The sequence below is a fragment of the Amphibalanus amphitrite genome, unplaced genomic scaffold (genome assembly GCF_019059575.1).
Source record: "Amphibalanus amphitrite isolate SeventyFive unplaced genomic scaffold, NRLGWU_Aamphi_draft 000327F_arrow, whole genome shotgun sequence".
Lineage (NCBI taxonomy): Eukaryota > Metazoa > Arthropoda > Thecostraca > Balanomorpha > Balanidae > Amphibalanus > Amphibalanus amphitrite.
In genome coordinates this window covers 405,487-419,189 of record NW_024881822.1, presented here as the reverse complement: position 1 = coordinate 419,189, position 13,703 = coordinate 405,487, and the positions used below count along the sequence as shown (strand labels likewise).

Below are 13,703 nucleotides of genomic sequence, written 5' to 3'. Positions count from 1 at the left end.
CCATATGCATCGAGAGTAGCACACTATGTGAAAGAAGGGAAAAAGCTACCCCACACAAAAAACCGCACGTGTATCAGCCCAGTGGTTGCCGAGATATAAGTCGTACAAAAACGTCGCCACGGCGGCCGGCCGCTATTTAGCAGTAAAATCGTGTCGCATCCTTCTATGGGAGGTATCCCCGTCACCTGCCACTACTTCGTATACTGTCTGAGCAAAGGCCATACGTTACGGTCCAAACTCCATAGTGAGGCGGACATACGAATTTACGAGAGTTTAGCGACGAAATGATTCACTTAATTGTTAAGTAATCGGTACCATTAGGTACGCCATAAATTTTATCTAGCATCTCACCGTAGATGCAGTAAAAAGTGCTTTACTTTTCAATGTATATAAAGACTTGCTCAGCTCAATCAGTTCACTCTGTATTGGCTCAAGCCGTATCATGCGAACGCAATACAAACTAGAGCACCGACAGCGCAGCGCTCCCCAACTCACTGCTCGCCCAGTCCACCCGGGCCGCCGCCACGACGGCCCCCCCGCAAGTAGGCATCCCGCACTGCACCGACAGCCGCGGGCGACCAGCTGACCGGCCAGCTGACCGGCCAGCAGCCGGCGGGCGGCAAGCCGCGGATGGCCGACCCGCCGGCGCGGCGAGGGAGGGGAGGGACGCAGCTGAAAGACCCGACTACATATATATCAAAGAAACATTATATGTAATCATCGATGACGCGACATATATCTGCTTTATTGGGTTTAGCGGTGTAGTCTGTGATGCCATCACAATGAAAATAGCCTAGTTTTGTAGAGCATCAAATTCTGATTCCATAACGACTCTCGCTAGTCCATTTTCAATTGTAAATAAGCCTTTTATTGCGATGCAAAGTCCCGAAATGGTGCCGACGGCGGCCGGTCCCCCGATGGTACACTCGGGGGCAGAATGATGTTCCACCACTCCCTACCCATCGGGCGATCCCATGGCTCAGCACTGGCTGCTGTCAGTGTTGCCTGCCCTCGGCACTGCTCAGCACTGCATGCCAGTGCCAGTGCTGCCAGTGCTGCCACTGGCAGCAGCCAGTGCTGAGCCATGGGAGCTCGATGGGTAGGGAGTCGTGGAACATCAATCTGCCCCCGAGTGTACCATACCATAGATCAGAGGGCTGTTCACGGGCCCTGTGTGCGGTCGGACCGCACACAGCCTCCAAGCTCCGCCCACTGCGTCCCTACGTCAGCCTTCCGTCACCGCACACAGCGATCGCTGTGGCCGTCGGGACTGGCCACAGCGGACCGTCCACCGCACGCAGCCGTGACGTCAGAACCGCCTACCCATCCCCTACCCCCACGCCTGCTGGACGCACCGCACACAGCGCACGCAGCAGTGTGCGGTGCCCGTGAACACCCCTCTGGTAAACAGGTTAGTTCACATTCCCGCCGCTATGCGGGCGGCGGCGGCGCCACCTGTCCTCGTGTCCGCCTGACACCGTAACGATATAGGTCTGAGCTCAAATCTCGGTAATGTCGTGCTTTTTTACTATATTTCTCAAAAACGGCACCACGTGCAATAAAGTTGTATATATCATTGGAAAGAGCATCAAAAGTTGTATAACCTATCAACTTTTCACTTAAATATATCTCAACTGTAAAAAGTTATTAAGCAGCAAAGACGCTCCCATTCACTTTCCATGTTAAAATTTTTCATTTTTAAACGAGCCTAAAAAGAACAAACGAATTTGCACAGCTTAAAGAAGCATAACAATATGTTCTATGGTCTTTTCTCAACAAGTCCTGAAAGTTTAAACAAAATCGTATCATATAATTTTGTACAATGAGCGAATGAAAAAGTCTCTGCAAAAACGCCCATTGACTTAACATGGGGAGCGAAAAAAATTCAACTTTGACCTCGTGCAAAGACACGTTACGAAGTTCTGAGGGGTATACGGCGCACACCAGCGTGTACCCAAACGTGTTTGCCATAAAATGCTGGGAAGAAAACCACCTCTTCCTTGGCTCGTTTTTCCGCTATTCCCGATCGCGCAAAAAGTGTCCAAAACCCCGTTGACTTAACATGGGGAAAATGGAATCGCACGTGCCACGTGCCACGAGGTTTTAAGCGAGTAGCGACCGGTGCCAACAGGTAGATCGCCTGCGGGAGCCCATACACTGAAATTTTTAAGAAAATCGAGCCACAAGTTTAGGCCTGACCCAAGTTGCCCCAATTCGCGGCCAGACATGCAAAACATAGCCCGGAGAAGGACCGCTCCGGTTGTTTTTCAATAGAAAAACACAATTCTAACGAATAGTGTTTGTCTTTTCAAACAACCTGCGGTTACATGTTAAAAAAATTCTTCTTTAAACGAGCTCAAGAAGAACAAACGCATTCTGACAGCTTAACGAAGCATAACAACATATTCTATGGTCTTTTCTCAACAAGTCCTGAAAGTTTAAACAAAATCGTATCATATAATTTTGTACAATGAGCGAATGAAAATGCCTCTGCAAAAACGCCCATTGATTTAACATGGGGAGCGAAAAAAGTTCAACTTTGACCTCGTGCAAAGACACGTTACGAAGTTCTGAGGGGTATACGGCGCACACTAGCGTGTACCCAAACGTGTTTGCCATAAAATGCTGGGAAGAAAACCACCTCTTCCTTGGCTCGTTTTCCCGCTATTCGCGATTGCGCAAAAAGTGTCCCAAACCCCCATTGACTTACTATGGGAAAAATGGAATCGCACGTGCCACGTGCCACGAGGTTTTAAGCGAGTAGCGACCGGTGCCATCAGGTAGATCGCCCCCGAGAGCCCATACACTGAACTTTTTACGAAAATCGCAATGCACGTTTAGGCCCCGGTCAAGTTGCCCCAATTCGCGGCCAGACTTGCAAAACATAGCCCGGAGAACGACCGCTCCGGTTGTTTTTCAATAGAAAAACACAATTCTAACGAATAGTGTTTGTCTACTTCAAACAACCTGCGGTTACGACTCGCGACTCACTAAATCAGATATGAGCCCCGCGACTGTATACGAGCCACTGATACCAGCGGACTCATTCGTCTTGGCGTCACATAGCTCCACGGAGAAATGTACCATGCATTCTTGTAGAAAATCTGGTTCAAACAGCCATACGGAGCACTGTGTAGGAGGGCGGACAGTAGAACACTGATGCATCATTTCTCCTTTTTGTTAAACCATGTCTAATTCTGAATAATATTTCATTTCTTACTAATGTGTTGCTGTATTTACACTGTTGTATCCTCCTTTCGACGGGCCGCCTCCGTCCTATGCGGTCACAGACAACGGCAGAAAGCGGTGGACTATTTCAGTCCACCATCTCTGATGACAATCATGCTCGGTCGGGCGTGGCCCACGTCCTGACAGGCCATCTGCCAGACGGTCTGTCCTGTGTCGCTGTCCACCTGAGAGAAAATAGGAGAGGCCGAGCCCGCAGAGAAGACACTACACTCCGCTTCAGTTGACGGTGAGGGAGACCTGTCGAATGAGGGCTCGCGAGCGAGCGAATGGTCAATGGAGGCGGAAGAGCGCGCTTCACCGCCGTCCAGTCGGCCGAGCAGTGAAGACTGCAGGGATTTGATCTCATTTGGTGTTCTGACAGCTGAATAAAGAATGCCAAATGGACTCAAGTCTGCGGGATTATCGGCTTGATTCTTCGTGCAAGCAGCTCTGCATGGACTTTGCTGGGTGCTGCGCAGAGCCTAGTTTATTGCACATGCTCCGTTCTCTGTTTTTATTTATTTATTTATTTATTCAAGTGATCACCAACAGGGCGGACCCCCACTGACAGGCGAAGTCAAACTAACACTATACATGATAAACAATGACATACGGGCAAACAATGCAGAGTAAACAGTAGGTAAATATTACGATAAATATAGCTAAAAATATAATGCACAAAAAATATGTGAGTTAAGATGAATCTAAAAAAAAACGAGCTTGTAAAAAGGCTCTATGACTTTAAAAAGATGATATATACTTCAAAACATGAGATTTAAAAGTCCCAGTGGCATCGGTAAAAAAATCTGCCCCTGGAACACTGCATAAAAACGAATTGACTAGACATGGTACCCTGTTGAATAAACCCCGCTTCACGGTGTTGACGCGTGCACGGGGCTCATAAAACAGTTTCTGTGTGCGGGTCGACCGAGTGGGTATGTGCAGTGCAAAGCTGTTTAATATGTGGCAGCAGTCGTGTCTCCCATGAAACACGTTTCTGATGAAAATCAGATCATGCTGAATTCGACGTGAAGCCAATGACTGTATCCGGAAGTGATTTAGTAAAGCACTGTAATCCAGAGAAATGGAATGTCCGGAATGCGTGTTTGATAAAAGCCATATTAGAAATTTGTGTTGCACTCGGTCGACCCGCACTGTGTGGGTGTCAGCCGCACCCGCCCATATCACGCTGCCATATTCTAAAATCGAGCGTACACTGGAGAAGTAAGCACACAAAAGTGCCTTGCGATGAAATTTGCTTCCCTTCTCACCTGTTTGAAAGGATCGAAACAGCAGGCCCAGGTTTCGGTTTGCTCTGCTAACAATGCTGTTCACATGAGCAGCAAATGTAAGCTTGGTGTCTAAAATGATACCCAGGTCACGTATCTCTCCAACATGCTCGAGTTTAGTGGCGTTGATAAAATACTCTGTCGGGACGGGTGCGCGCCTGAGGGTGATCGTGAACGATTTGCATTTGCTGGGGTTTAGGGTGAGTCCCCATCTGACGGACCAGGCCGCCAGACGACCAAGGTCCTGCTGGAGCAGTAGTCCGTCAGATGGCGAGACAATTTTTCGAAAAATTTTGACATCGTCGGCGTACAGAAGGCACCCGGAATCGACTTCTCGCGGTAAATCATTGATGAACAAAGAAAAAAGTAGCTGTTCAGACTTCCAATAGACAGAAGTTGTTCAGAAAGAAGTAGGTATAAAACAGTTCATTGTGCGAGTCTAGATGATGACGTTATTCATTCAGTCCCGCAATTGAAATGGCAAATGTGGAACGTTGTGTTGTTTGGTCCATGTGTGGCTTACTATTCACAATCGAAAGCCAAGATCCAATGAGATCCATGCATCGAAGATTGGGGATTTTTAGAAAGTTGGCGTAAGGTCTCATTGCAGTGCAGGTAGCCTGAAAGGCGGAGGGAACAGAGTATGGCGCACGTGGCGAAAGATCTCAGAGGCACACCCTCACTCCTCACATGTTGCACGTGTCAGGACGTCCATCACCTGCACGGGTGCATTGCAATGATCGTATGTATATACTTATAGCCCAAACGTGTGACCTGTGCAGGCGCATGCTGTGCCTTCAAAGAAGGCGCTATATAGAATTAACAAGTCACGTCATAACGCACGTTACGTCCTCTAACACCCTTGAGCCTAGTCCACCTATCTGTACCACCCACCACCCTACCTGACCTGGCCGACCTCCCTCCCCTCCCTCTCCTTTGGCCGGCAGCGGGGCCGATCCGTCAGCGCCGGTGACGGCTCCGCTCCCCGGTCATTAGTGGTGGTGGCGGCGCGTGGCCGTAGGGGCCGACAGCCCCCCCCCCCCCCAGTGGGTACTGAGCGCCGTGCACGGCGGCTGTGCACGGCGGCCGTGCACGGCGGCTGTGAGCGCCAGACGAGCCGTGGGTGGGGGACTGCAAAGTGCATACTGCATGGTGTACAATGCATACCTACAGACAGACTGATGGCGATTTTCATGTATTTCTTTTTCAATATATGACATATATCAAAACGTGAAAGTAAAATAATATGAAAAAATCATTTTTTTGGCGACATCAACTCTTCGGTTATTTGAGGCTAAAATAGCGACAGTCTTTATGTTCCTATAGTTACCTCATTTGTTAGATTATGCGTGTCATGTGTCCAAAGTGTGGCGCCCTGCTGACGGCTTACCCTGTAATTCAATCACAAACCCTTGGAACGAAGATAACGACTTTAATAAATTCAGCTTCTTCGCGCCTGAGCCTCGTATCGGGTGTCATATTTCGTCTCCAGCTCGTCCGGCGTGTTAGGCGCTGTTTGACATCACCCTTTCAATTACGTTATCACGGGCGCGCTCAGTGGCGTGGTTCCATGTCAAACTTGTCATGTCCATCAGTCCCCTGATGATGGATGAGTGCCTCGATGTCAGTTCCCCCTGAGAGAGGGGGAGAGAGAGATAGAGAGAGAGAGAGAGAGAGAGAGAGAGAGAGAGAGAGAGAGAGAGGGAGAGAGAGAGAGAGAGAGAGAGACTCCCTGTCGAGAGTGACGCCCCAGCCGCTCTACGACCAGACCAGACCACTGGTCTGGACCAGAGACTAGACTATAGTGTGGTCCAGACCAGCTCACTGCAGGTCCGGACCTCTACTGTAGGCCGCGGGTCTCCGTTATACGCAATGCCGCCGGTCGTGCCGGGCGGGCAGCGTCAGATGCCTGGTGATTAGGCAGTGGGTCTAATTGGGCCTGATTGGCTACTGCGCTGATGAGGGTGGCTCCCGATTAGTTTACCAGGTTTGGATACGCGGGAGTCTTTGAGTCGGTATCTTCAGAAGCTGTGTATAGTTAACAGATTAGGAATGCAGTGGCACTGGAATTAAACGCAGCCTGGCTTTACAAGATTTGAGCAGTAAGGAAAAAATGAACTACTGAAAATATGGCAGTGACGATCAGTTATCTCAGACAGGAAAGAATATACCGAATACATTTTACATTTTGTATCACACAAATAGCTTCTATCCATATGGATTGAAGTTTTTTTCTGGATTCGTCTAGTAAATGGTTAAAAAAAAAAGCTCAACTACTGTTGGTTAAACGTTAACTATTCTGATTCTTCTATGTACACCCTTTAAACGTCATTAAGTAAGCCAAAATGCTACCGATTTTGGTCTCTCAGCAAAGACTAGCCCTGAATCACTCCTCTGAACGGTCTGCAACTCCTCCTAATCGCTCTGCTGCCGCACCTTCCCGTGGAGAGCAGACAGACAGTGGTGGCCCTCGCTAGTGTGCCGCTCAATGCCACTAATCACCATAATGAGCGCACACCTGACCGGTTTTGATCGATCAGCTGACAAAGTTACCCACCAAATGACGTCAATATCTGTCTTATACCGGCAATGAAACGCTGTTGTCACTACTGTCACTTCAGCCTCTGAGACTGATCTTGTCTCTCTTAGCTGCTGAGCAGTGAACACTGAACAGCGGCTGGTAAAAACCGACCAGACGCAGTGTGAGGCCGCGAGACTAGTTTGCTGCACTCTCCCTCGGGTCTGGTCACTATGATGACATGATTGTGTTTGGTCACATGTCACCAGAGAATGAGCCACGGTCATCAGTTCTAGGTGAAGATGTCCGGCTGTGTCTCCTATAAATCTTTTCTAATGCGTGGGTTAGGTAGACGTCAATCCCTGGCAGCGAGTGCTTTGATAACATTGTCCAGTGCGATGCAGTGGACAGTAGAGTTGATTGACTTCCGGCACATGGGACACTTGTTGTTTCCGCTGCGTGATCTTCCCACGCATCCAGCGCAGAAGGTGTGCCCACAGCCGAGGGTGGTGGCCTTGTTGAATAGCTCCAGGCAGACGGGACAGTTCAGCTCGCTTTGCAGAGCAGTGGACGAGCGAGCGTGCGGGGCTGACTCTGTTCCGGGTGAAGGCGTCTGGAAAACATGGACGTTATTTATACATTGAAAACGAGCATTCAAATGAAAACCAGCGGAAACTTAATTACCGTTACACCTTGTCGCTACTCGCTAGCATTATTATCCTTTTCGGATATTAATCTATTTCCTAGCATATTTGAAATTGCAAATTGCAATGTATTCCCATTACCCAGTTTGTATATTACAATCTGAATCATTTTCGTCGGACTCGTCGACAGTCACCATTTATCCACTTTCCACTTACATTCACATCCAGCTGAGACATGGCCATAACAGTGGCTAGCAGGCAGTCCTCATCCTGGTTGGTCGTTGTTTCCACCCCTGAAGAAGTTGCCTGCAAAAATGTAGTTAGGTGGTTAATGAAAGACCAATTTAGGTTTGGGGTAAGACGGACCACTGTGTTCTATCTTACCCTGTGGTGATCCATTTTACCCCGCAGATGAAAAATATCGCTAAAACATTGACCTAAGTTAACCCGCGCCCCACTGGGGTCTGCGTATAACACGCCCTACTGGGGGGGGGGGCTTCATAGCCCCCCTCCTAACTCCGAAAACTACTGGGCCGATCGTCAAAATTCAATCGGCGTCTGATAGCACCGGACAAACTGGCGAGGGAAACCTAATTTCATTCACCTCGAGGTCACCGATGACGTCACAGTTCAGGTCAAAATAAAAATTATTAGCATTTTGGCTTGTTCACATTTTGGGCTCTGGCCGCCGTCTTACAAGTCAGATCAGGCTCATTTTTTTGTTTACACACTCGTGAACAGATGCTCTAGATACCCTGAGGGTGCTAAACTTGTACTTTGATTTTCAGGTCAGGGTCAGGTCATCACAGGTCACGGAAATATTATATCATGCGTCGGTCACATGACACATGTTTTATGGTCTATTTGTGCCATGGATTTCGAATTTGATGTCGTCTGTGTCATTCGAGGTCATTTTGAGTCGATTTTAGCTTAGGTCAAGTCACTTTAAGGTTAAAAAGTCAAATTTTGAAGTTAAAATTTCTCAACAAAAAAGGTGTCTTATGGATGCTGGTTGAGCTCAGAAACACGATGGGGCTATTTATATTGGTTTACGATGTCAAATACGTACTAAAAATTTGATTTGAAAAATTAATAATTGTGATTTTTTGCAATAATGCGTATAACTTGGCCATTTCTGAAGATATTTAGCTAAAACTTGCCAGAGTTCGTCATAAGCATGCGTTCTATCACAAAATATTTCTTTTTTCGAAAAGTCAAAAACTTTTTGAAAAAATATAAAAATATAAATTGTGAGTTTTACTATATGAAATTTTCGGACTTTTTAAATTTTGAAAATCCGAGATAGCAGTTTGATAGTGCAGTCTATTCTGAGTCCTTTCATGCAAAAAAAAATGGATATAGCTTAACCCTTGCACGGGGGGTGTTGATGCAATCCCCTAAGGTTTTTCGCGAATAACTCGCGTAAAAAGCGGCCGATCGCGATAAAACTTTCAGTACCCTCGCATTGATCAATTTTACACCTACCCTGAAACTTTTATGACCCTGACCCAAATGACCTTTGACCTGTGACCTCTTTTCCGAGACCATGTTTGGCCGGAATCGCGATTCGGCGTATGCCGGCTCGCATTAGCCGCGCCTTTGCAAGCTTTTCGTGGTTTTCAAACGCTCAAACATGTGATTTGATGTTGCTCCCATGCAGAAGGTCAGGTCAGGTCATTGACCTTTGGTGACCTCGGCTCACTTTTTCGAGTTTTACATGTTTCTAGGCTAGTTTTTGGAGCTGAATTCGAAATTAGCAACCATTTGAACATTAACGAAGTAGTTTTGGTGCCTTCGTAACATGTTACGAAGCTGTCAGAGGCGGATGACAGGTACTACGAATACCCGTCACGACCCCTACCGGTTTACCTGACCTGACCTGACCCGACCTGGTCTAAACTCTTAAGGACATCATCTGTGATCAAAACTAACACGATATTCGTGATCAGCACCCCGGAAAACCCCTTAGCAGCCACTCTTTACGACTTTCTAACAGGTCCCGATATTCCCGATTTTGGTTCATTGACCTGACCTGGAAGGTCAACCAATGACCTAGGACCTTAAAATTAGGTATCATTGGCTTCCTCTCGTGACGGGCAACACGCTCGTTTTTTCCGCAAAGCTCTAGCTCCATCAGGGGCCAAACGCGAGGGGGGTCGTACCCCCCCCCCATTGTGCCGTCGAATAGTCCCCCCCCCCTCAGTGGGGCGCGGGTTAAGCTATTTTTTCAGGAAGGAGTCTTTGTTGCATGTGAGCCATGCATAAAAGCGCTGAGTACCATTCATTCATGCCAGTTGGCAATAACTTCTACAATTTCCTAGCTTTTAAGTGCACTTCCACCACATATGAGTAAAGAATAACCGAAGGTTTGTTAAAACACTATTCTTTAGAATTGTGTTTTTCTATTGAAAAACAAATCTGAGTTCCCTGACAATTTGGCAAAAGCTGTAAAGGCTTATTTTCTTGCTTTACCACTCTGGTAACTTCTACTTACAACAGCACAGAGCAGAGGAGTAAAAAACTTGAATGGATGATAGCAGGTACTGCTGAGTGCTGGGTAGTCCGTCTTAACTCCCGTTTTTTATCGTCGGTGATTTTGATTTGTCCTGCTTCAAGAGGAACCACCGCCTAGATTTCCTTAAATTAAAATCCAGCCTTGGCACATGTCAAAAGAGAAAGGAATATACACACTCAGAAGACTAAAAATTAATATGAGGTTCGAGAGCAGTGTAGCAAGATATACGACTTCAAACCTTAGCCCTCGCCCTGGCAGGGCATTTTTCATAACACGGCCTGGCGGGGGGGGGGGGTCGATGCGACCCCCCTCGCGATTGGCTCCTATGGCACCTAGAAACACCAAATTTGGTAGGTAGGTGGGCACCCTGGATTCCTCGCCCCTGTGCAAATTTAGTTGCTCTAGGTCAATATTTAGAGGGGTTTTGGGGGGTATAAATGTCCGCCCGTTCCGCGGGCGTCGTCCCCGGCTGTGTCACCAGGTGTGGGGTAGGCTCCCACTTCAGCCGTAGCCTGGGGGGTGGGGGAAGATGGCCAGGAGGAGGAGGAGCCCTCCTGTAAATGGGAATATATGAGCCCGTTGGAGGGAGGCCTGAATAGGGGAGAGCGGGGCCAGTTGAACCACTTTTTATATATTGACATGCACAGCAAGATCTAGTAGTCATATCGAAAAATGCACAATGCCATGAAAAAATATGCTCTTTTGGCTTTACTTTAAGATATGTAAAATTATGTTTCAAACATATTTTGCTGCCAAACGCATGCTTATAAAACAGCTCTACGCCCGTTTCAAATGACCCCGATGCGAGGGTCAATTGAACCAGCCCATGGGGTCAATTGCACCTATCCTTAACAATGGGATGTTTTCCTCTTTAAGGCCACTTTTTTAAGGAGATATTTTGTCCGGTTTACTTTTCCAAAAGCTACATTCAATAGGTCATTGGAAAGCTAAAAGTGCAAAGTTCCTCATAATAGGTGATATAAAGTACATAGACTATGGTAAAATGGGCGGATGAGAAAAATGAGAAATATCTCAGGCTATAGTGTGCTTTCAAGCAAAAGGCTGGAGAAAAAGGGGTCAAAAATTGAGCTCTATTAAACTACTATTTCAGTTTAAAAGCTCATTTCAAAGGTGGACTATTTCCTTTAATGTTTACAGCCCCTGAACAATAACCATTGCAAAGGCCACCGGGGTCCATTGAAACGGCCTGTGGCCCTGTTTCAACTGACCCTCAGAGAAGCGTTTCAATTGACCCCATCCGCTCCCGCCATCTCGCACGCGCCGTAAAGCACATGTTAAACGAGCTGGAGGGACGGCATCATGCTGAATGAAGGGCCAAATAAGGTGTTATTCCGGAGCCAGGAGTTCTTCTTTCAGCAAACAAAGGTATATGAGATATCACAAAATATTCAAAAAAACGATTTCTCCCAAACGCCCCTCAAAAACACAAAAACAAGTGTCAAATCAAAATTGCCGTCCGCTTGCCGCCCAAACGCCGTTGACAAAGGAAGTGGTCGAGCGCGGATCCGCAGTGGTGTCGGCAACGCCATATGTTGCATACTGTTGCAAATAAAGCCATGTTTCATCTGACCCCGTGTTTCAACTGGCCCCGCTCTCCCCTAAAAAAAATCGCTAAAAACAGGTCAAAAGTTTTTCGCTTATAACTTTTGATCTAATTAAGATAGAGCAAAAAGAAAAGCACCAGTGAACTCAGCACGTCAAGGCGCGTCGAATGATATACTTTTTAGCTTGATTAAATGTACTTAAAGTTTTTCTTAAATTTTAAGTAAACTTAAATTAATAAATTAAGTTCAAATTAACCAAATTGCATCATATCGCAAATCATTCGATTCGGCTGATCACCAGGAACACAATGATGCCATTTTTTAAGCTCTAGCGTCATTATGTGCCAAGTTATTGGCAAAAACGTCATTTGACCTCAGTTGATCTCATTTGACCTGACCCATGGATAAGTACACCAAACAAAGAAGCACCAAGTGACCTGCTGTTAAGTAATGTGGCTTCAAAGTACAAAAGTGATAGAACGAAGCGGATATCTCCAGGATTTTCCGAATTAAGTATTTTCCCATAGGCTTAACATTACGACGTAATGACCTCTAACTGACCTCAGGTCAGTGACCTCAAAAAACCCGAACTATATGTTATACAACTCGGTGAACTTAGCACATAATGATCCTGAAAGTTTGAAGGAAATCAGTCCAAAACTGTGAGTTGGACAGGTGCAAAAAGAAAATTGAAATTTGACCATGACCTTGTACCGGTTTTTCTGACCTGGTGACCTGACCCAAGGTCACCCGGACCTGAAATTTTCACGTCATATGTAAAAAGGTTGCCCCATAGGCTGTGCCAAATTTGGCGGCGCTGCGCGCCGCCGTTTTTACGCTATCTTCGAAAAACCTTAGGGGGGGGGGGGTCGCATCGCCCCCCCCCCCCTGCCAGGGCGAGGGTTAGTTGGTCCGTCTTACCCCACCTTCCCCTACCTCTGTTCTTGACGTGGGCTGCTCCTCCGTTTGGAACGTAGCGACGGCTTCATTGGATTGCTCTTCCTCCTCTGTTAGGGAGGCGGCGACAGCTTCATTCAGCTGCGCTTCCTCCTCAGAGGCGGACAGTGCGATAGCTAGGGTCAGTTGCTCTTCCTCTGAGAGGGACTGGGCGATGGCTAGATTCAGCTGCTCTTCATCTTCCGAACCGGCCTCGCAGGCCTGTGTGAGTGTAAGGTGTTCAGTGATACAGTTTTCAGGTACTCGACGGCCAAATCACTACATGGGCATTCGTATCAGAAGTCTCAGCTCCTTGGCGGACCGAATCAGATCTGTTACAGCGCCATGCAGTTGAGTGACAGAGTCCCTCACTTTATCTTTACTGCATCATAAACGTTAGGAATTTAACATGCATGCGACAAAACTATACCGTCAGCCGATGACTCTTCCTCACCTTTAGGCATGCCTTCTCTAGCCAACCGATGAGCAAAAAGCGGTACTCAGTACTCACCATTTGCAGCCGTTGCTAGTGGCGGTCGAGTAACCAGCCAAGAACAAGTCCGCTGTAGTTGCCGGCCGTATTGCGAGACACAACACATCACGGTACTGACATATTGATTTCAGAAATCTTCTACACCATGTACGGCAATATATGTGCGCCTCGATGAGATCGTTTGACGATTCACAGCTCACAGGCGTCGCCGTGTCTGTATGACTGATCAACTCAGCGCTTTGTGTGTGTTAGAATCCGCCGTATCGTTATCATATCTAGCATACGTAATACGGGCATGCCCTCTGCAGTGCACTGTTAAGCGATCGAGGCTTGACGAAGTCGATAATGTTATCGGTTGAGGTATAGAGCGGCTGAACCGATACGGACTGGCTATGGGATGTCCCGCGGGCTCGACCCCCCTTCCCCCCGCCGTCCGCGTCACATGGAGTCACACCCTTCCAATCCCCTGTACTTTTTTATTCGTCCTGTAACGGCGACGTATAGTATAGGTTAGG

At 47.3% G+C, this 13,703-nt stretch overlaps 1 protein-coding gene across 1 annotated transcript; it reads right to left on the bottom strand.

Annotated features, from left to right (window-relative positions):
• Window positions 1-5,696: 5,696 nt before the first annotated feature.
• LOC122388581 (E3 ubiquitin-protein ligase RNF8-like) lies at window positions 5,697-13,433 on the bottom strand. The gene is made up of 4 exons (XM_043379769.1): window positions 13,207-13,433; window positions 12,696-12,917; window positions 7,896-7,985; window positions 5,697-7,648 (listed from the first exon to the last, which is right to left on the bottom strand). The coding sequence occupies exons 1-4, from the start codon at window positions 13,207-13,209 to the stop codon at window positions 7,391-7,393; spliced, it is 573 nt and encodes a 190-aa protein (XP_043235704.1). The 5' UTR covers window positions 13,210-13,433; the 3' UTR covers window positions 5,697-7,390.
• Window positions 13,434-13,703: the final 270 nt, after the last annotated feature.